The 24293-nt window shown below is 39.0% G+C and overlaps 1 protein-coding gene across 1 annotated transcript in view; it reads left to right on the top strand.

The window, feature by feature from the left end:
- Positions 1 to 24293, top strand: part of FHOD3 (formin homology 2 domain containing 3) — a 347160-nt gene that overhangs the window by 115479 nt on the left and 207388 nt on the right. Inside the window, exon 4 of the mRNA XM_029958902.1 lies at positions 19161 to 19228. Coding sequence (XP_029814762.1) covers positions 19161 to 19228 — 68 coding nt within the window. The remainder of the gene's footprint in view (positions 1 to 19160; positions 19229 to 24293) is intronic.

Genomic DNA, 24293 nt, shown 5'->3' with positions numbered 1-24293 from the left:
ATAGGACAGCATCTCAAAAAGAAAAGGGAAAGGAAATATGCCTGGCAGTGTATTGATTCACTGTAGTTTAGTGCTAAGGGAGTAACTGCCAGGGAAAATTGAAGCCAGATACTAGGCATATAGGATTCCCAACTGATTTAACCTGCCTCCAACAGCACATGTAGCATGGCTAGAGTGCTCCAGCTTGAGGAATGTTGATTTCTTTAGGCAAATTCTGATGTAATGACAGAAAAATGATGCTTGATTTTAATTGCATAATAAAGTTTCATTTGTTCTGATAGTCTGTAGAAAAAGAGCACGTTTGCCACGTTCAGGCTCATCCATGACTCCAGAGTTTAGGGAGTGATTGAGTCTGAAGTTCAGGTCCTGGGTCACTTCTTGCAGGAACTTTGATTTTTTTTAATTATTTTTTTTCATTACTGTTTTTTAGCTTCAGAAATTTTTGAAGTGAGATGATTTTCTCATTGCTTTTAGCTAGCCAACTTGTTTATCCAGGGTATTTTACGTAGTCTCTCTGTTGTCTTATCCATTTATGATGGGAAGAAGGCCGTCATGCCTAAGGAAAAGCAGTTGAAGTGGGTATTGCTTTACACTTTTGTGGGCATGTAATTTTTCAGTGAAAAATTTTTCAGTGTTTCTTTCAGTATTCAAGTATTTGATAAATTACCAGCCATATTATTGGTACAGGAAAACAGCAGTATATTTTGGATCAAAAGTGTGACTAAATTCAAGGTACCAAAAAGATGCAATTGCACAATATACTTTGATTATATGCCTGTGTTTTTGCGTGTGCATATGTTTCTTGTAAATTCATATTATATGACTGCTTAGTATTGACAATGGACACAATATAACACAGAGGACAAATCTAGGTAGTTTCTGGCTATCCATAGCATGTGATGTCTTGAGGACTTCTGGGAGGTGTATTAATGCTCTTAAAAGAAACAGGATGTATGGAAGTATTTAAAAATCTATTTTGACAGTGTAAACACTGTAACTAATCCAGTCCTACAGCAGCTAAAAGATCTGTATAAAAACATATTGCTGGGCAATGGAAGTGACCTTGTACAGATGTCATCTGTAATTATGCTTCTTGTCCTTCATTAATTTCTAGGTTTAATCTGCTCTGCTCTCATTGAGGCAGACTTTAGTACTGGTTTTGCTTTGTTGCATGTCTTCTCATGAGCAAGCTCTGCTAAGGGTTGATGAAGCACCCCATAAATCCCAGAATGATTAGTAGCTACCAAAGTAAATAGTAAACATTTTTACGGATAGGACCTCAGAAGCTAGTCCTTTTCCCTCTGAATTTCTGTCTGGGTCAGTAGCAAGTCAGATGTGATTCTCACTGGAAGAAATGTGTATTTTGTAAATAAGATAATAACAGATGAAATTCAGTGTTTCAATAGTATTCTGCTTTTTTACTTGTTTTTAATGTGGTCATTTCTGCAAGGCATATGAGCAGAAAGGACAAAGGAGGGCTCAAGTGTTCACTTCTGGGCTCCTCTACTTCCTGTGCTTCATTGGCATGGGTTGTCATGCTGTGTCTGCAGGACAAAATGTGGATCACAGGAGCCAGCAATGGGTTTTTGCAGCAAGCCCTGTGTTAGGTCTACACTCCATCAATGCACAGTGTTGGCACTTCGAGGCACTGCTTGTGGAGCTGAATTCACAGTACCCACCTGTGAAAGCACACTACTGGAGCCACCCATCCTGGCAGCCAGGCCTTTTGCTCTGATTGCTCCCAGCTGAATGTGTCAGGGGTACCTGGGGCAGCTGGGTGGCTTGAAGCAGTGCTGCCACTGTGGGAAAATGAGTTAGCCTGGCAAATGCAGGTGTCACAGCCTCACAGCAAGGACAGTGCTGAGAAAGGGCTCCTGTCAGCTGAGAGTAGATGTGGGAATAGCTAGTGAGGGCGCTGTGTGGAAAACCAAGTGGAGAACAGCAGCCCAAACAACGCAGGAATGATTATCCAGCAGGCCTGCCCATGGTGAGGACAGAGCGCTTGCACAGGAGTGCTGATAATTTGGGGTGCTGAGAGCAGTGGGAAGGCTAGGGGAGTATTGCTGCTTCCTCTGCCCCCAGCTGCTTTCCGGAGACACTAAGTGGCAAGGGTTGCTCAGGGCAGACATGGAATGCAGTATGCTGGGTAGGGGCAGAGTTGCCTGCCTGTAAACTCCTTTTTGACTCACCCAGCCCTGGTGGACGCTTGATGTTCCCTCCTACCTCGGGAGCTCAAGGTGAGCAGGTCCCTGCAGACCCCCGAGGGTAGCAGAGCACATGAGGGGCAAAGGCAGGCAGAGGGGGAAAGACAGGGAGAGGGCAAGCGCCTCACACCAGATTGCATCCTCTCTGAAATGTCTGCCTCTGTTTGGAGGGTGCTAAAGTGTCTGCCTGTGGCTAATGTCCATGCTTTGCAAATGGAGCTGAAAAAGCAAGTGACTTCTGCGAGCCCTCATCTATCTGAACTGTAGGGGGTTTGTTCTGACCAAAGTTAAAACTGCTTTATCCTTGCTTGTAAGATGGAGAGAGACCTTCTAACTCGCCTCTCGTTTATTTCTCCTATAAAAATTTCTTGGATGTTGTTGTGTCACAGGAAAAGGACAGTTTTGTCTGTATGACTGATTTGATTTGATTAGCTGTTGTCTCTGTTAATTAGCTATGAAATAGTCCAAGACCGATGCTATCTGACTCTCCAAGGCATGTACGAGGAAGTGAAAGGAAAATAAGCTATCCTCTACTGACTCATGGTCTCTGAAAGAATAGAGAAGATGTAAATAACATAGATAGGCTTTATAAAGACAGCAGTCAGAGTAAGCCAAGTTGCCTCCCATATTTTTCTTTAACTGTGTTATAGGAAATGGTTTTGAATTGCTTTATTTCCTAATAGTCACGTCCTTATTAGCCTTGTGTTTTTCCTTCCCATACCTCCTCTGTGGGGTGTGTTGTACGTGGGAATTTCTAGCCTGTAAAACCTAAAAACTTGTGATAGAAAAACAGTTTATTATTTACAGAATCGTTAGACTGTGTTCTTGCCTACTTATCTACGTGCACATGCTGAAGTATCCCATGTTTTATTGTTGATGTGGACAATGTTAGGATTATGCAGACTTTTTCACTGGCTATTTATGATTTTATTAGTCTTCATAAATTAAACGTCGTCTTTATTTTGGGAAGGACATGTCAAAATGCCAGAATGAAGGGACTGAGGGAGAAACTCCATTGTTCCCTTCAAATGCAAATTCTTTTCTCCCTCTTTCTCCTCCACACTGTGGGGTGAGTAGCATAGCACAGCTTGCCTGAAGTTTGAGCTCTCTGTTGCAGGGAACCCTATGATGTTACCTTTGTAGTTAAATGTTCAAATTCCTTTTTTTTCTTTTTGTTGTTTTCAGAAACTAATAAAATCATAGCCAATTTTTCTTACTTGAACCCTGGTTTAAGTTTTCAAGAAAAGACCACTACTGCTTTTTTTTTTCTTTCTCCATAACTGTATACATTTTCGGTAAAAGCCATCATCTGTGTGCATTCAGAGGTTATTTGTATTCATTTTTTTCCCCCATTTTATTGGTTTGATTCCTAAATGTTATCAGTGAGCTAGAGCTGAGCTCTTTTAATTCAAATGGCATAATGCCCAATCCTCTGAGATTAGCCGGCAAGCGATTCTGGGCACAGTGCCACCTGGCATTTCTCAGAAGGGGGCTGCTAATGAAACACCGGAAAAAAATAAGATTGTTCCAGACATGCAAAATTCTGAAGTTGCAGGGAGTGAGGAGTGACAGAGCTTTCACAAACACACCCAATATTCTGTGGCACAACTCGGAAACTGCTCAGGAAATACCATCCTAATACCTCTGCAGAAAATTGATATTGAAAGGTACTCTGAGTACAAATAATTTTTTTCTTTTCTGAAATTTGTGACTGAAGTGCACATTTCTCATTTTTTTTTTGGCACTTGGGCTCAGGATTGGGCTCTCTGGGTTGTGTGCAGCACAGCTTGGGCTCCAAGAGCTCTCAATCTGTTAGGATCTGCAGTTCTCTTCTGATTTGTCGCACCATGGTGCAGACTCACAGCTTCCCACAGCACCAACCTTAGGGCTGACGGCCATACCCTTCCAGGGTCCTCAGTTATAATGAATCTAGGCAAACTTCCTTGGGATCCTGTCTTGGATCTAAAGAAACTTTGCTTGCTGCAAGTGGCTTTCAAGGCAGTGTTTCCAATTTAGTGACCGACATTTTCTGATTATAACTTTTGTTTCATCAGAAAACTTCCAAAAAAGCTCAATGACTGGATAAATAGGTCCCAAGACATTTAGGGCTTTATAGGTCTAGACTAACATCTTAAAACTAGCAGGCTGCCCAAGTAGATTATGCATCATGTATTTAATATGCTCATGAATTAAAATGCCACTTACCAAGCAAGTTGCCAAATCCTGCATCAGCTGAAGTTTTCTGTACACGCTTGAGAGGTTGTCTCATATATAGCATGTGACAGTAGGCTGTAGGGCACTTATTTACATAAAAAGCCTAAGAGAGGCTAATAAAAAGAGCAATAAAAAAGAAGTATACAGTAAGGAATCGTTTTCAGATTAAAGAATAAGCATATTGTTTGGTTTTTTTCTTAAGGTCTTTTGTCCCTTCAGCTTCATTGCCTGCTTTCTGTATGGAAGATTAGTAGTGGTTGCAGACCAGGAGTGCCACTGAGGCAAACTTGAGCACCTGGTAATTTCTTCATGGTTTTCTTTCTGTAGATGATAGTCCTGTGTTTCTTCCAAGAAGCCACATTTTCTTGTTTTCTGAATGTAATATATTATAATCAGATGTGCAAACCCTATTGTTTTCTTGCTGGAGCTGTCTTCTGTACTCATCCCCCATCATCATCTTTATTTTCCAGTGTCTCTTTATAGACTTTAGAAATAATGACAGGGTGGGAGGTGAGGGAGACAAAGGGATAGATCCATACTAGCTCTCAGAACATAGAGATTCTCAAGGTACTGTTGATATAAGAGAAGCAGAGATTTTCCATTCTCAGTTTACTGCCCTGGCTTCTCCCTGAGACTCACTCTCCCGGGATACTTCTGATTCCTAATGTGAGAAAGGGTAGGGACTTATTTGCTCTGAGGTCTGCACTAACCCACCTGTGCTGTCAAATGAAAGTGTGATGATGTAGTTCATCGTGGTTTTTTATATAGTTCTTCAAGGGAGAAAAAGCTAGCCTATGAGACAGCCAAACCATGCAGCAAACAATGGATTTCTTAGGAACAGTGAATGGATCTTGAATTCCTGCAGCCCATATGACACTTTTTGAACTACATTGATTTGGAATCTAGAAAGCCTGGGTAGAAGGTAGGATCTGGTCCTTCTAATGTTCTTGCAAGTCTTAGCTGTTAGCTTGCTTCTAGTTTTGTGGTTACAGATTTGTGTCAGTATGATTAATGGGCAATGCAAAGTATGCAAAAAAAATACCGAAAAAAAGAACAATGAAAGATCTTCCTTCTGCAAGAGACAAGAAGTAAAAAGGCAGTGCTCGTGCTTAGTAATCACAGAAAGCAGAACAGCTTTTACTTTCCAGTTGCAGCATCTGATTGCAAACTACATTGACTTAGTGTGCATGATGTTGATACTTAAATGAATTTATTAATCCGTGGATTTTATGTTACCGTGTTTTCCTATGGCTGGGATTTGTTGGATTAAGTAGCTGAATGTGTGTAGCCTGTGTGCCGTGTACGGGCATTTTGCACACAGAAACACTTAGCATAGTAATTGGCAGTATTTATGTTACAAATAGCAATTCAGTGAATGTGTCAGTTAAGCTTTTCTTATCACATAGATCTTCCTAAAAAGAAACTATTGCATTTAAATGTGTAGAGTATATATATCATATATACATATCTATAAACATACGTAATATGTATAACTAATGTGTGTATATATTATGTGTATTAATATGTATAGTATATGTGTGTATATAGTTGATATTCTTCTGATCAATTAGATAAGTAGCTAGCAAGAGCTTTTTACAGGTAGTGACTGAGTTAATAGCAAACAGAGAAAGATTTAGTGTAGCTGAATGCTTTTGTGTGGCTTTGGTCAAATTACTTAGAGGTGGAAATAATCAGTTTTTGAATTAAACAAGAGGGCTGATACATGCTGGAAAACCTCCATCGTCTGTCAGATGTTTTACAACTGTGATGAATGAATTTGGATAAATAATGCAAATGTGTTAAACAAGTTCAGGCCAAGTGCCCTATGGTATGGTAAACAGAAATTGTGCTTGAGGAATATTTGAAAATATAAATGTGTGGTAGGGTGGTGTGGTTTGAGCACCGTCAGGATAGCCTTTCCTTTTACCCTGGAAACTTGCAAACTTGTCTGGAAGCTCCCCTGACCCAGGACAGAATGGAGCCATATGGAAAGGAGCCCGATAGCTTGAGCGACTTTTCATTTAAATTATTTGTTATAAAACTGTTGAGATGTGTAGAGGTTGAGGGGGAAATTTAAGCAGGAAATCATGCTAAGTGAGGCTGGGCTTGCTCGAGGGTCTGTCTCTGTCGACAGCAAGAGACGTGAAGAGCTGGTGCCCCAGTGGGCAGTGCACCATTGCTTGGAGAGGCATTGGCCAGCTTTTGTTTCCGAAAGGAAAATGTGTTGCCAAAGCAGTGGGTGGATTTATGTACAAGCTTCTCTCCGGCTGCTGATGCATTTATGTGAATTCACTGATTCCCAAATGCAACTCAAAGAAGCATCTAGCACAGCGGTTTTTAGTTGTTCTGTTAATTGATGGGGAATGATTGTTCCGATATTTGCTTTGTATTTTCTCGTGAGATCCAACCGTACTGTTGTGGAGCCTACAGGTATCACACATCTTGTTCCTGGAAAATCAGGGATGTTTTTCACCTGTGAAAATGGGGGAGAATTTCCAAAAGTGAAGTTTTCACACGATTAACATGGTCTTTTATCAGTAATTTCCTGATTTTAATATATGTAGCTTTGGATACTTCCCTTCATCCTAATTGTGGTTCTTGGAAAGTGGAGAAGTATCCTACTTTTGCCTCATTTTTATATGGCTGTGAAATACCCAAGTACTTTCACTGTTAAATCTTTGTACATGCCTGTACATCAGACTACTAAAGACAGCATGAAGGTGTGTCTCCTCTGCTGGAGAAGCCTTTATATTCCCAGCAGTCTGAGTAGTAACAAAAAATAGTAACTGAAGGACAAAATTGCACTGGAGCACGGGACAGCAGCTGCAGTGCTCTCTTGCAGGGCTGTTGTGTGCGGTATGTGAAGCTTGAGGCTGTTGGCTACCCTGTGGTGTTACCTTCCCTCCTAGTGTGTTAAGCTTATCACAGTGCCTGTGCCACGTTCTTGGGATGCCTGTTCTTGTCCCTCTTGCTGTGAGACATGGGGCAGCAGATGGAGCAGCGATATGCCAGCCACCTGCACTGCCTTGTGTGCCAGTGTGACCCAAGAGATGGCAAGGCGCGGGGTGCAGCCGCCGTAGAAATGCTGGGAGGTGAGTTGTCCAGCAGATAGTGGGGATCTCCAAGCCTCCCCAGGCTACTGCAGGAGGACTGGCCATGTGCTTGATCTGGCATCTGCATCTAGATTCATGCATTGGCATGAATTTAGCCTGAGATCTTCGTGATTCTTTTCCAGTTTATTCATGGGGTTTACCTTTCTTTTCAGTTGCCAAAATGGTGTATATTTCATATGTCCCAGCAATTTCAGAATGATGTGAAACTTGCTGACCCTGAATTACTTTGACATCTGCTAAAAGTATTTGTACTGCAGTGTTTCCTTCTGCACATCTGATATTTCTTCATTCTCCCTCTGTTGCAAATCCATCTCTCTTAACTTAATTTCTGTTAATTTAACTATTTCCTTCAAATATTCTAAAGAAGCATCCTTCCAAGAACCCTAAAATACATCAAGACACATGGAAAGAGTCAATTTAAGTTATTAGAACAAAGCTGGTTAACTAGCCTATTGTTTTTGACTGAGATCACGTCTGTTAGGAACTATGAGACTCTTACTTAAGGGATTGTTCTTTGCTGTGTGACTAATACTAAACCAAAACCAAATCTTTGTCTATTGAAATGCTCTTTCTTCTTTTTACTCAAAATCAGTAAAGCCTTAGTTGAATTGCTGTGTCTGACTTTGCACATTGAAAGATGTGAATTGATTAGAGGAGGTATACAAAAACAAGAAGGTGTAGGAAAGATTAGCTACAAGTAAAGTTTATAGCATAAGGAAGAGGCTATTATATGGAGACATTGAAAGAATTTTCAGACTGGGGAGGTCTAAATATTGAATTTAAATTTTAAAAAAATGTTTTAGAAATCAATATTATTATCAATAAATGTAATGAAAAATGGAAATAAATTTGCTGGAGATGCTGTGGCATTTTCATTGGAATTCTTTGCTTATTATGTTTTTTAATAAGTTTTGGGGTAAAAAATCCTATAGGTGAAACTCTGGTGGATTCAGGTGCTACATTTAGAAGCTTCCCAGAAGGAATCTTCATGATTGTGTGGCTGATGCTTCTGGGTGAAATAAATACTAATCGTTAATATTGACAGTGTGTCTCAGTCAAAGGCACATCTAATGTATGTGAGGATTTTGTGGTGGATTCTTGGTCTTGGCCACTTCAAATGGTCAAAAAAAACCCCAACATTGAATTGGAACCAGCTGTGCCCAGCAGCATGGCTGTGAGATGGGAAGTCTCACATGCACGTAGGCAGTGCAGGCTATTTACAGATGCACACACCATTGCAAAAACTAGTAGCAGTCTTAGGAGAAGCAGCTTTATCAGGTTTTCACCATCAGCTGCTGCTGCTCTTTTGCCTGTTGCTTGCTATCTGATGAGTGGTTCATACTTGCTGTCCAAATTTTTGAACAAACTGATGTGCTTGAACGCATGCAGTTAATTATGAGGCTGCTTCCTCTGAGGCCCAAGGGCTAGTTAAATCCTGATGCACTTCTGAGACTGGATCTGGGATCACTGGAACAACCTAGTCTTAAAGATGTATTTTGGCATGTCTTATGCAACAGAAAAACTTGGTATGAACTTTAAGCTCAGGAGCTAATTCACCTTCTTGGCACAAACCTGTAATGTCTTTGCACTCAGACATTTTGCCTTTTGCCAAGCTGTCAGCACAGGTAAGGCATCCATAATTCTAGAGATAGTGGGTGTGTGCCTAAATTTTTTGTCTTTTTTGCTGATAGGTTGCTATAATTTGCTTGTTGCTCTTTGTTTACTAATACTGATTGAAAATGCAGGGCAGCATTTGACACTATTTAAAATAGAATAAAACCAGAAAACTCAAATCATGACTAGTGTGTTGTTATTAAGTACTTTTAATCCAGGAGGCACTGATGTGCTTGTTCAAGTACAAACACACAGGTCAGCAATTCAGAGGCCTATTTGTAAACTGAAACAAAACTTAAATATTGGCCTCAACATACTTTCAAAAATTAAGCTTTAACCTCAGATTGGCTACAGTAATCTCTAAAGAAGCAGTAAGTTCTTCTATATTATTTTATTTTCTAGGAATTTTCCCCAGCCGCATTCTCTTGCATTATGTAACTTATATTTTAGTGTAACAACTACTTGCCTACTGTATTACTCTCTAGGGAACAATTTTGCGTCAGTAGGGGAATGAACAACATGACCTCTCAAGTCTTTTCCATCACCAATTGCTCTAATATGGTGATGTAATATTTGACCTTGTAACGCAGCCTTTTCCCTTCTGTAACCCTTTGACTTTTACGGAAGAGCAGTCACTGCATTTTTTAGACATGCAGAAGTGCCCTCCTTTGAAGTTATCAACCCGAAGTACTGTTTCCTGCACTTCAGAACTGAAGAGCATATTAGTGCCTTTTGCATTCAAGTGGAGAGGACCTGTATAAATAAATCATTGAAGGGAAGTATGCTATGGTGCTTGTTCCATAGCTGGAATGAGTAGGCTGAAGAGGCAGAGGCTCTTGATTTTGATAGTATGTTGGAAAGATTGTAACTTTTGAATGTCTTTTTAGTGTTGCTTTTTATTTCAAGAAAGGAAGGAAGACTGAGCTGATTGAGCAATTTGTTCTAGATCTGTACTGTGTGCATGGACCTACACAGTGTACCTACTTCACTGCTGTTGTTTCCAGCAGCAGCCTTTCCCCATGTGTTCAAGGTTATCAGTAGGCATCAGATTCAATGGGCAATGGGGAATTCTGTATTCTAGCTTGCAAAATCAGAAAGGATACATAAGAGAAGCAATTTGGAAATGGAAATAAAAGCTATGGTGATAACCAAATGAGAAGTGGATTCAAAGATGCCTTGCTGTTCCAGATTGTTTATAGTTTTCAGCTTATAGAGGGCAGGAAATGCTTTTTGTGGCATTGGCCTGGCAATAATCTCCCCAGCCTGACTATGAAAGCCAATTCTAAAAAAGATCTTTTTCCAATGAACTCCCCTTGCATTTTCTTTATCTCTCCAGATATAACTAATTTTAAAAGCCTGGGGGTTTTAATAATTGAAATTCTTGAGATATTCAAGTTTCTTGAGGTTGTTGCTGTTGTTTTCTGTACAGTTAAACGATTCCTTGTTGACTCTGAGTTTTAATGTCCCAGTCTGATTTTTACTTCATAATTTAGGTAAAATCTGCTGTTGTGCTCTCCTACTGTTGGGCTTTTTTATTGCTTATGTCTTTTTTTCCACAGCAGCAGTAAAAGACAACTGACAGAGGTTTCTACAGTAGAGAATTGGGAAAACAGTGGTGAACAGAGATATAAAACTAAGGGGAAAAGTACTAACCCTTTTTGTCACGCAACTTCACCCTACTCTCAGCCCACATCACCTTATATGTCCTTTTTTTTTTTTTTGCTTATGAGTAAGCGGGGCCTTAATATGCTAAGTAATTTAGAAATAGAAACAGTGAAAGAAGTTTTGACACCATCAGTTTTTAAGATCTTAACATAATGCAGAGCAACATACAGAGAACACCATCTTCCATAGCTGTAAACCCCAGGATCCAGCAGATGAAGACTAAGGTTTCCTTTTGCACTTAACTATATAAACACTTGCTTTAGCATAAATCATTGGCATTTGTTTGCCATAGTGTGTGCAGATAGTATGACAAATGTTCTTCCTAGTTCCACGTGCATATGGATGAGTCTACAGGAGCAAAAGGATAGTAATTTCGAGCTTTGTGAAGGGGAAACTCTGGCTAATGGTTTATCCATGACTTGTGGTTTGCTTGCAGCCAAGCATTATGAACAGAAGTTCGGTACAAATGGTTGAGAGAAGAGATCAGTATAGTCCCGTTCGGCTGCCAGAAGGGATGTACTGGTTTTGGCTGGTTAATTTTCTCCATTGTAGCTAGTTTGGGACTGTATTTTGGATTTGTGCTGGAAACAGTGTTGATAATTCAGCGATGTGTTTGTTGTTGCTGAACAGCACTTGCACAGAGTCAAAGTCTTTTCTGCTTCTCCTACCAGCCCACCAGTGAGGAGTCTGGGAGTGCAGGGGTGCACAAGGTCTGACCCCAACTGATCAAGGGACATTCCATATCATATGATGTTATGCTCAGCATATAAAGTTGGGTAAAGAAGGAGAAAGGGGGGAACATTTGGAATGATAGTATTTGTCTTCCTTCCCAAATAACCGTTATGCATGATGGAGCCCTGCTTTCCTGGAAGTGGCTGAACACCTGCCTGCCCATGGGAAGTGGTGAATGAATTCCTTGTTTTGTTTCGCTTGTGTGGATAGCTTTTGCTTTTGCTATTAAACTGTCTTTATCTTAACTGAGGAGTTTTCTCACTTTTACTCTTTTGATTCTCTCCCTCATCCCGCTTGTGGGGGAGTGAGCGAGTGGCCGCAGGGGACTTGGTTGCCAGCTGGGGTTGAGCCACAACAGTGCAGTATGATAAAGACTGGAAATTCCCTTCTACCAACTATGCACATAAAAACCTTCTTCTTTTAAATCTCACTGAATTTCTTATATGTTGCTGTAGCTGGTATTGAACCTCCAGCATTGGCTAAAACCTGGAATCAAGGACAGGGGAGCCTCCAGGACATTCAGGAATGATGTGTTCAGAAAGGAAAGAACTTACCCCAAAAGGATGATTTCTCTCTCTGTTTTACACAGATTATTTGTTTTTTCACTCTGTCTTTCCATGCTTCTGAAGAATTAAGTTTAGTTCTCTGTAGCTGATTGTTTAAGCATTACTTTCTTTAAGCACTATTGTTTTCATATTAATGGCACTCCAGACCTTCATCTCTCCTGCTGTCTGTTCTCGCTCTTACTGACTTCCCTCTGCTCTTCTGTACTTCTCTTTGAATTGTTTCTCTTTTGTTACATGTCTCTGATTCCTCATCCTCAGGGTCATCATCTTTCTGCTTGGTCCTTTGGACTTTTCTTACATGTTACTCATTTTCCCGCAAATGATTGAATCTCATTTCATATCTCTTGGAAACATAGGAGCAAGAATTAGGGAGGACACTTGCACCTGGAGGAGGGGATACTTTTTTCAGTGAACTTAAATGTATAATCATTCTTGTGCTGACAGTTTTGTTAATTCCCTTGTGATAGAAGTTAAGACGTTTGACATTTAAAAAAAGTTTAGCTCCAATACATCTTCCTAAAGCAGGGTTTTTTCCCTGTGTACTCTCCCTGTGGAAATCCAGGGACTGTTTCTGCCGGGTACTTCTTGCAGCAGCAGGAATGCCGATTTCTGCTCTCAAAGAGGCAGGAAAATCCCTACGTGAGAGTGTACAAAATTGCTCTGAAGTGCTGGCTCTGTAGGGCATTTTTCATTCCCAGGGGAGATCCTGCCCTGGAGTTCTACCTGCTTGTCTGTCCAAACCCACAGGCTCCCTGAAGTTTGCAGGTGTCTCTTTGCACTCTGTGCTTTGAGCTTCTGCCAGCATGGCTTTAGGGGATGGGATAGGAAAGGGTGTCCAATGCTATTTTGTCTTTCTCTCCTCCCACTCCCCACCTGCGGGTCCTTTACAGAGAAAGGGAATAAGGATGCAGGCTTGAAGCTGAGCTCTTCTCATATGCGGGCGTAATAGGATCCTTCCCCAACAAAGGATTCCCCTCTCCCAGTGGGGGCAAAGGACCCTGCTCGCTGAGGGGACCCACTGTCCGAGATAATTAGCTAAGCAGCTGCTGTGTGTCTGAATGAAAAGGAGGGGAGGGAGGTTTTATCTCTGATGGGGAGCGGGGGGCAGCATTCCTTGGAGGCAGCCTGCACATTCCTCCAAAGCAGTCGGTGCTGACAGTGACGTGGACTCAGCTTCCTGAAATTTGTACGCAGCCACTTGCTTCGCCTAAGGTCCTTTATTGTGAGAAAACTCCTTTCCTGCACTAAGTGCTAATCATTTATCCCTGAATCAGTGGGAGAATATCTACCTTGCATTCATATGTGACATTGCACTAATTAATGCCTAACTATTTATACAGAGAAATAAGATCAGATTCTGAGGAAAAAAGGAAATTTGCAATATACAGAATGAAGTAATCTCAGCAGAAGCAGCAACTGTCTTAATGCAGTAGTGGGCAATGTGCCTGTGTGGATGGAAAGGAATGAATCCTTTCTCCATCCATTTTCTGGGGGGTCTAGGGAGAAAAGTAGAGTGCCTTGTCTGGCCAACACATTTATGACTAACTTTCATGGACAAAAGCAAAACTAAGAAAAGAGCCTATTCTTGGCACAGGACCAGATCTATCTTAGAGAACTGCTTTAGTTTGTTTGACATACAGTGAAAGACTGGCACACTACGTTAATTAGTTTTATATACAGTTTTTTTATAGTTCTGCAGCACTATATGTACTCATGGACCTACTCGAGTAAAGTCTACCAGACTGCTTCCTGATGCCTGTTCACAGGATTGGACCCATATGCCTGACTTCTTGCTGTGCTGCTCAGACTTCTCCCTAGTTTTATAGTTGTATACATTCATTCAGATAAAATAACACACTTTAAAATTGGAATAGTGCAATAATAAATTTAGAAGTGTGGCACTTGGCATTCACAGAAAGAGGTTTTTTATCACTATAAACGTTTTTCTTTATTCTTTCAAGTTTTTTTTCCCATCAGTGCTGCTGGAAAGGTAGGCAGTTCATTAAATTCTGACAACCTATTACTTTTAGCACTAATACTTTTTCCTAGTGAGCACTTAAAATAATGTTTTATTCATTGTTGCAGGGAGAGTAATTAAGTTTTTAGTTTCTAATTACTGAGTAGTTTGCGAGTGGCTATTGAAAGCCAGAGAATATTTCTACTTCTGTCCCGTGCAAGGTAGAAATGAATGGCAGGAAATGTTTCAAATGTCGTTTAGGTAGATATGCACCAGGTATCCTGCTAATGTAATCAAATGTGGAGTTAATCTCTCTTTTATGTTTTTGTAAGGAAAGGAGCTTCATCTTGAAATTATAGTTTAAAGAAAAGAGGCATGGATGGGAGACATGGAGGTCATTCAGGCAGCAGCAAGTGAAGCAGAGCAACTCCCATTTGTGCTTAGCCAGATGTTCACGAGCCTTTGCCAACAGCTCAAAAGGCTGATGCTATATAAATTACTATATCCCAGGGACTAATTCAATGGGTGTGATGGAAGAGGAAGGGAGGAGGATGGTACTCTGTCGGTCAGAGGTCAGGTGTAACATGTGAGACTGAACCAAGCAATATTCAGCCAGTTCTGCTTCTTCTTTTATTGTGGAATGAAAACATTTGTTTTTTTCCCAGAGAAGGAAGAAGAAAAGTCAGTATTTTAATTAAGAATATAAGGACCAATTATTATTTTCTTTTAAAAATCCCTTTTCCCATGCAGTCAAAAGAGTTGAATACAGTGAAATTTGAGCCTTTGACAGTCATCTTTGAAAATATACAATCCCTTTTGAAAGCTGCTAGTGGTCCGATAAAAGATCTTTAAAGACTGTTTTCTGAAAAGATACAGATTGCAAACCAAACTGGCTTCCCTCCACTGCTGCATTTGCACCAAATTCACCTATAGAAATCTATTTTCACTTAGCCTGAGTTATTTTTCATGTAAGTAAAAGCAAACAAAAATACAGAGTTGTAAATAACATTTTTCTTTTAGAGCGTGAAGCCTTCTCTCAACAAAAGTTCTGCCCTTGCCAAAAATAGGCACTTGTAGGTTGCTACCTCTCACACATGTCTGTCTCTATCACAAACCCAGTTATTTTGATGCCCTGTCTCTAGAAAGAGGTGCTTAGCTAAGGGAATCTCTTTGTCTTTCAAGGATATACAGCTACCCACTATGATGTGGACGATAATTTAACAAATATGACTCTTGTTTTTTGCAAAAAGGTAAATAAAACTCAGACCCTGGTTTTCTACCCCTTTCAAAAGAGTTGACTGATTTTGAATGTTTGAGATTTGTAGTGCTGATGCTTTTTAATTTCCTGGGCTGTCCTACAGTCTGCAGATTAAAAGCAGGGTTTCAGGGATAATAAAGTACCAACTCAGCATCCCAAACAGTACTGGTCAATCAGTGGGAAGCCCGTGGAGGAGAGTGCAGTTTTCTTTCATAAAATAAAGAAATAAGCAGTGCCCTCTAGTGTTAATTAATGCCAGAGGGAACCACCAGGAGAATTTTCTGTCATCTTGGTATATGCAATGAAACCTATTTCACGGCTGCAGATGCAGTTCTTTATTTCTTTAAGAAAAATAGTATAAAATGACTGCGAATGTCCTGCTTATCAGGACATAACTGTAAGAAACACCATCATTAATAGGTGTTATAGTCAGATATCACTAACTCCCTCATCTACAAACTCCCTGACCTGTTTTATCTTCTCTAATCTTGAAGTATATGAATGTAGTATGTCTCCAGACTGTACCTAACCTAGGGAAGGACAGGAAAGATGTTTTACCAAAGGTTTCACAGAGAGGTGTAGCAGCACGTTTTCCTGCTTGAAGTTCAGAGATTTGGTTTCTGGCATAAAGCAGTCCTGGTGTACATATTCAAGCTTATCTACACCTTATAACAAAGCAGTGAGCACATGGGTCTTTTGGACTGTCCTTGGAGCACCTCATGATAGTAGCAGGTTGGACTCCTGTTTCAAAGCTGTAGACATCATTTGTTTCTGTTTAAGACAACTCTGCCAGGGATGCACCATGGGAATTAGTCACCTCTATGCTTTAGTACGGAAGGTTATTTCTCAGTTTGTTTAAGAGGGCAACACTTTAAACTGCTCATGTAAAACAACAAACATTAGAAAGCATTTGCTATCTGGTGTCAGAATTGTCTACAGTGTAAAAACATCATAAGCAAATGTACCTTTTCCTCTCTATTTTTTTTAAAATCTGATTTTTTACCACAGAAAAGAGTTCAGAAGTGCTTTTTGCCTTTCAGTTTCTTCTGATGCATTTTCACAGGCTCAGTTGCAGTCTGGTTCTTTTGGGATAAACCTGAAGTTCTGTGGTATTGAAGTTGTCGTTGACAAATGGGAATTCTGTAAGGTCTTGAGAGCACCTTAGCAAGTGTCCCTGAGCTGTAAATCTGTTGTATGCATTTACTGTTTCCTGAAAAACATCACACACAGTAAAACTACAGACTTTTATAAGGGGATCCGTGCAGTACCTTGGCTTACACAGGCTTTCCTGCCCTGGGTGAGGTTCGTCTTGGATGAATGTAGCACAATGTAAGCATGATTCCATCCCACTTTCCTCCTTGGGTTATGCTCCATGAATGTTTCTGGTGGCTGCTGGACTTACATAGACAGTATATTGCCTATGTGTAAGAATAAAAGGTGAATCTGAGCTGATTCAACAGGATTAGCTCTGCATGAGGAGGGACCAGTGAATGTCTTTGGTAATAGATGTCAGATTTGAGATGACTTGCCTGGACTGCCACTCCTCAGAGGGGTTTTCAACCCAGCTCAAGCATTTGTGATATGTGCTGCTGTCTTTTTGTCATGACTGCTGTCAAACTTGATACTTCCAGTAGTTATTGATTCTTAGCTCTAATGACAGACCCCCTTTTTAGCTGCAGTCAATAACTTCTCCTCTTTGCTATGGACAAGCAGGGAGAGCATTGTTTGTGCTGATTGCCAAGGATGATGTTATGCTCTGTGAAAAGACCAAGGAGAAAAATGTTCAGCATTGTTCCTCTGAGATGTACCAAAACTCTTCACGCACCAATGAAAGCGACCAGTGTTATGGTATCATAACAATAGTTTGTTAGGACTTTACCCCAGGCTGAGATGATGATTCCTGTTAAAGACCAAGACCAACAGATGGCATTTGTTAGGACATTGATATTTATGTACAAAGTTGCCAGCACTTTAAGAAATGGTGCCTCTCTTAATTAAGATGATAATGCACTGCCTTGTTTGGAGACATTCTGCTCATAATGATGCTGGTGAATTATGAATAGAGGAAAATTAGTAATAACAAATGCCAGATGGAGGTATCTTTCAAAAAGGAATATTTTGTGTAATAATGGCATGTAAAGTTGACGGACCGGGTCTTAGAAGATCTTTATTATTCTTTAGGCTTTCCTGACAAAATTACTCTTTATCCTGCCAAAAAATGTAGTTTCACATGCCAGTGTGTTTTTAAGTGAGAGTAATTAAAGTGTGCCTCTAAGTTTATGGCTTGAAGTGAAGTCTATTCCTCCAATGTTTTGTCAGGACTCTATAAAAGTGCAAGAAAGGAGACAACTTACAACAACAATAGTTTTGCCAATTCTACACGTTCTGCCTTTGAAATCAGAGGCAATTAGGGATGAACAAAACTATTTTCAAAGTTAAAAAAAAAATCAGGTTTTCTGAAATTTTACTTTGCATTTTTCCTTTAGTTGAAGATGACTGTTGAGAATAAGAAATGTTTTTCTAAAAATAAAACCCACCTTCTTTGATTGAAGTAAAAAATGATTACTGAGTTTTAAATGCATTGAATACTCAAATTCTAGGCCTTTTTTGCAGCTTCCTGAGAAAGAGAAATAAAATTTAATTTTGTTTGGTAGTGTAAAGTAGTAATTAAAACAGAAATAGACAAGGGAAAGTAAGAAATAAAATGTTGGAGTTTAGCAGTTAAGTTTCTCACAAGAATATTTCCACTCCATGAACATTCCAGCTTTTATCTCAGGACCTGCTAGCCTCTGTTTGTTGCAGAGACGGTCCTCGCATGATGATCTGTGTATAAGGCAAAGTGTGTCATGTGAGGTGACTATGAAAATTTGATTTTCCTTTGTAATTATCCTCAGATTGCATTAGAGTAATAAAATTCAATTTAGGGCTGTAGAAGTGTTGCATAAAGTCTCTTTCTATCAGATATGTGAAGCGTAATAGACTAGGAAGATTTGAAGAACACACCTTCTACTCCATCCCTGCATAGTCACAAATCACTTCCAAATTTGCAAGAATAAACTTGAGATGCACAGTCCAAGATTTCTTCCAAAGGCACAAACATTGCATCAGGGTTCAGAAACACAGCAGAGGAGTTGCTTTTGTCTTCTTTCAATTATTTATGTGAGTATGCATTAGGAGGGGAATAAATGAAGTAATATATTTCAGTATTGGATGATGAAAAGAAGGCTTCTACTTCATTTAGAAAAAGATCAAGATCAGTTTTCATGAGAATAAAACACTGTTTTGAATTATGCTTAGAACAGACTGTCCGACTATTTCTGGTATTAACGTTCATTGCTATTGTAGAAAGGATTTAACAATAGAAAGATGAGAACATGAGAAAAGAATGTCTAGAGGGAAGGCAGTCAAGGATGGGATTCAGTGGCTCTAGCTTTGATAACAAAAGCAAAGAGTGCTCTCAGCTGAGTTTTTTTGAGATTAATCTGGTACTTTCAATAAGCCCTAAATTTATCTTAATGTAGAAAGAGCAGTATTTCTAAGCGTTTTCAAAAACTCCTGAGAGAATTGTTTCTCACTAATCTCGTTGAAGCTATTGTGAATTTACCTGGGAGATGCTATCTGAAGTTATGGAAAACTAAACCCTGGTTTACATGCACATTTTAAACTAATAAGTCCTGTATATATATTTTTAAAAAAACTAATTTCTAATTTCTTTAAGAGCAGTCTTCCTAATGGAAAATGGGTGCTATGACTCTTTTGAAAGCTGTACTACATTTTTGCGATGTTGTCAGTTTTGTTTATGCTGAACTTCTTTCTGTTGTCTTTTTCTTTTCCCAGAAAAACTTTACAATTCCAATGGACGGGAACTGAGACGGGCACTTTTTTCCTTGAAACAAATATTTCAGGTGAGCAAATAATGGCTATCTATTCTGGGATTTGAACATGAATTTAATTTCTTTTTTTTAAATATTGGGAATAACTTCTTGTTTCTGGCAAAAGAGACTTTTAAGACTTCATTTGTAATGTGCACTTAGCCAATTGCTTCTTAGGACTTTTTCTTTTTATGGTCTACAAACCTTCCCCTGCTCCTTCAGTCTGTCAGAAGGCAGAACCAGGTGTCCCATAATGGCACAGTGAGTTGCTGAAACCTGCCAGGAAAGGAGAAAAGAAAATTGAAACTCTTAGCTAGAATCTTAGACTGCTTATTAGACAGTGGCATAGTTCTGTATTGGGAAGACTGGAAGGGGAATGTTGGCCTTATAATGGACAAAGTCTAGGTTTAAGTCACATCAAAAACTAAAAAGGGATGTGGGAGACATGCGACAAATCTGTTGAGAAACCAGTAGGTACTGGGAGATCTCTGAAGGTGTTTGAATTTAGATTGAGTTTAGAGAAAAAGATTTATTGACTAGTGAGAAAGATACTTCATAGAGCAGAGGAGGACATGGTAGTGACTGATCATTTTGAGGAAAGGCATGGATTTGAATATGAGTGTTCCTTATGGTGGAGACTTGAAATCAGGAGGATTTTGGGTCCCATGGGGAAGTAGACAATGTGATAGACAGGTGATGTGGATGATAAGAAATGTAATTGAATTAAAAGCTTGGATTTCATATTGGTTTTACTGGATAAGAAGAACTCGGGAATGCTTCAGGGCTGGAAGGAAACTTGTTGGAGAGAACAGGTCAGGAGAAGTGAAAAAAAAACATCTGTGAGAATTAGAGCATGCTGCCAATGTGATTCTAAAATGGAATTCAGTATGACACATTCCATTTCCATCAGTAAATATTAGTGAAATCAATAAGAAGAGCACTTCTCCCCCTTTACTAATGGATCCAAATGGAGGACAACAACCTCTAATCCTTTTTTAGCTACAGGAGGTAGGTAGAAGGATTTCAGCCTCTGGGTTTATCATTTTTTGCTTTGTTTTACATAGACATTTATTCTAAGAATAACATTTTAAAAATCTGCAAGACTACAGAATTGCAAATTTTCTAAACACACAATGCTTTTTATAGGTTTCAAAGTTAGGCAGTTAGAATTTAGCAAATGCCAGATTTAAGATTTTCTGAACAACAGGAGTGAATGGGGAAAGACAGACCATTTAATGTAAAATTTTGGTAGTTGAAGATGCCTTCTGGGTCAGAAAAATGTCCCTGAATTTTGAAATTTTTGGATGAAGGAGGAGTTCCAGTTTCAAAACAGTTTGGTCATCTCATCACTGCAAATTGAGAAAGCCATTGTCTCTTCAAGGCATTCCAAGGGAGAGACTGTTTGAGAGTCACAAGGATGCAAGCTGGGTTTCCCTGTGAGCTTGCCAAGCAGGTGGACTGTGTGCTCAGAGGAAATCAGGCAGGTTTCCAAGAGTCTTCTCTAGTTTCTTCTCTTTTTGTTCAACTCAGCTGTTTCTGGGTAGTATTTGTATTTCTCTGATTTTATGTATTCCACTGGTTAATCTGGGCACTCACATGTATTTAGAAATAAGTGCTAAGCCTTTCTTTCCACCCATCCTGCATCTCCCATGCCCTCCCATCCTGAGTTCTTCCAGTTTGGGTATTCATAAATGTTCTCTTCCATTTAGGTTATTTGAAGTCGAGTAGGTATTTCTGAGCACATAGTGCTCAGTACTTTCAGTGAACACAGCAACAAGATTTCTCTCTTCCAGCAGATCAGCTGGAAGTGATGCACACAACTCATATCTACGTATGAATTTAGTTTTTAAGTGAAACTTGCGTGACAGTTTCAAAGCATAATTTTCCTTGAGGAATTCAACTTGCCTGCTTTCTAATGTATGTGGTATGGAAAGGAATTTGGGAATTATCAGTTACCACTTAAAGTAGCTCTTTCTGGTAGAACTGTGGCTATTTGTTGAACAAACATACCATTAAAAAAATCTTCATATACTCTTAAAGTACAGATTCTCATTAGTGGGTAGTTCAGAGGTCTTCCTCAAAGTGGAGAGCATTCATATAATATGCTCAAGTTTTTGAGGGAGTACACTTCACTGATAATGAGACCCTGTAAACCCCTGTTTACCTGTCGGCTGCCAACAGTTACCAGTATTGCTAAGGACATCCTTCACATACAATTTCAGTTTATCTCATAATTAACCATGAGAGAGAACTTAAGATAGTTTTTGTGTCTGTTTTAGAAATAAAAGCTATTTCAATTTTTTAGTGAAGAAAAACACAAGTAAATATAGGGCTATATTATAAAGGTCAAACCTGATTTTTATTTTTAGTCTGTGACATGAATGTATGTCAGCATTAGAAATTTATCATTTTGTTAAAAGTTTTTTAAAAGTATGTTTTTCAACATAAATATATTTTTTTTATTTTGGGTGCCATCATATACAGTACTTTAAATTCCTTGAGGGTGTAATATTTTGGAAATAAAATGTTGACTTAAAAAAATGTCTTTATTTTCATTTGAACAAATTTTCAGAGAGACTTTTATGGAGACTTCGTCATGTTTTTAAATGCCAAGACAGTTCATATTTTTTTATAATCATTTCGTTATAGCTGAATTAATTTGGCACAGTTCTGTGTCAGTATCATTTTTAATTTAAAGACCTTCAAGGTAATGTGCAGTGACTTATTCGCATTAAGTGGGAATAAGCCCAAGTTTTACATTGACTATGATTTCCAAATAGTCGGAGTTCTTGATTTTTCACGCGAGGCCTCAGGAAAGCTTAGCAATGCTTGGCAAAAACAATGCCTTTGTTTCAAAATTTAGATGAAAGATCCATTTGGCAAGTCTAAACTTGGAATTTCTCTTTGATTTCTTCTGGTGGGCTGGTTTTGGCAAAATGATAAAGGTTATGTGGAGCATTTTTTCTTTGACAGTAATACCATTCAATTCCTGTCATTCATTCTGAAGGGCTGAGAGAGCCACAGTCATCATCTTTTTCTGGATTATACTACAGTATTCTTCTTCTGGTTTAGTAGTATGCTTTTAGACAAACAAACTTACAAAGTAAGATATAATTGACAACCAATATAGCTTATCTCTCTTTGGATGTATTATCTGACAGAATTCTGAGTTGCCTGGTTCTTGTATTTATCAGAATTCATGGTTTTTGTGAGAAGTGCTGAAATTCCCAAAGGCATTGGACAGAATTCAGCTGAACATGGCACTTACAGAATCAGGCTCAAACAATGTACTTAATTTCCTGATTATGATATCATAAGAGAGTTAAAAATACAGGTGCTTAAAACATTTAATTCAATATCAATCTGAAAAGCAAAAAAATTGAATATAATCACAGTAATAAATGTAACTTGGGCTACATGATTTAACATGGCCTGTGATACCACTGGGTGTAATATAAAGCAGGCACGTTTTAGAACCTATAAACAAGGGTCTATAAACTCCTTGTAGTTACAAAGCATAGTTACAAATCATGTTGATTTCATCATTTCAAAATATGAAATAACTGGATAAGAATATGGTATTGTAAGAAAAATAAGAAAGCTACAAAGCATGTTTCAAGTCTGTTGAAATCTATGATCTTGTGTAAATCCACTTCCTAAAGTTTTGGAAAATATTTTTAATCTGTCAGTGCACTAGGTTTTCTGGAAAGCAGACCTGAAGTGTATGCTTTAAAGTCTTGAGGAAAAAAGCCAGTTTTCTTTTAGGACTGTTTTCCCAATCAAGCGTCATTTGACAAGTGCAGGAGGTCTCCTGTTAGTTTTCTCAAGGAGCCTAGATTCCTATTTTATGTTGTGATCAGAGTATCAAGGGACACAGTTACAAAATTCTCTTACAGAATTTTCTTCTATTGTTGAGAAATTCATTAATCATTGAACAATTGAGCTTTGTGTAAAATGTCACAAAGAACAGCTATGTAGGGGCCCTGGAAACATTATCTAGAAGGTGTTTGGATAGACACAATCTTATCAGTGAATGAAATCAAATGTCACACACTTCAGCTGCTAAGGAGTCATCAATCATCCTTAGGAGTGCAGAAGGAGTATTCTGTGTTTGCCTCATTGATCTCAAGGAAGGAGGCTGCTCCTTCCCCTCCTGCAAGCATGACTGATGACTCCTTAGGGTTTGAAGCTGTGTGACACTTGATTTAGGGGCTGCTGTCATCATTTGTGGGGCAGGCTGTCTGCCACCTCTCCCCTTCAAGAGCCCTCTTGGAAGCATCCTTGATTAAGTCATGAAAAAGAGAGAAATCTTCATTTCCTTCCCAAATCAAATTCACCAGAGTTCTGCATAGCAGTTTACAGATCTGTTTAATCCTGTTTTACAAAGAAGATGTCTCATTACTGTTTAGAGATTATAAATAAAATAGATATGATACATTAAATGTCTAAATCAGTTTCTTAGTTTCATTGGCAAATAAAGTGCCTTCTAGACAATGTTACAGGCTGAGATCTAAACAGTTCTTAATGGGACTATAAAATGTGAACTACTTCCACCACAACTATAACCTGAAAACTTGGGAAGCCACCAGTATTCTCATTCATTGAGAATCTTTGAGTTGAAATGGGTAACGTTGTTTAGTGTTGAGCCCCTATCTACTTGAGCTTCCTCAGGTATGTAATAAAGTACCTGACTGTTGTTTGATCTTTTGCTTATCTACCATGAAGAATATCCCTGGTACGGTCTGCTCTAGTTGAGTTTTCTCATAATTTTTAATTCTCTTAACTGGGAGGAAAAACCCACAGTGTGTTGATTCATCTGCTGTCTGCTAAAGGTGCAAAAGATGAAATTCTGTCCCTACCAACTCAGTGGCATAAAATGTCAAATAGAAAACAGCAATTATTGTAAGAAGTTACTTTAGTTTCTTTAGACAAGCTTACTTTTTTTTTGTAAAAAAAAGGAAAAATGTTGATATCAGAGAATCATAGAATATTAAGGGGTTTGAAGGAAACTTAAAGATTTCCAACTCCCCTTGCCATGTGAAGGGGCATATCTCCCTAGACCAGATCACTCAAGGCCTTATCCAACCTGGCTGTGAAC

This window comes from Manacus vitellinus, unplaced genomic scaffold, assembly GCF_001715985.3.
Source record: "Manacus vitellinus isolate BGI_N305 unplaced genomic scaffold, ASM171598v3 scaffold_17_pilon, whole genome shotgun sequence".
In the NCBI taxonomy this organism is placed as follows: domain Eukaryota; kingdom Metazoa; phylum Chordata; class Aves; order Passeriformes; family Pipridae; genus Manacus; species Manacus vitellinus.
This window is presented reverse-complemented; position numbering and strand designations above follow the sequence as displayed.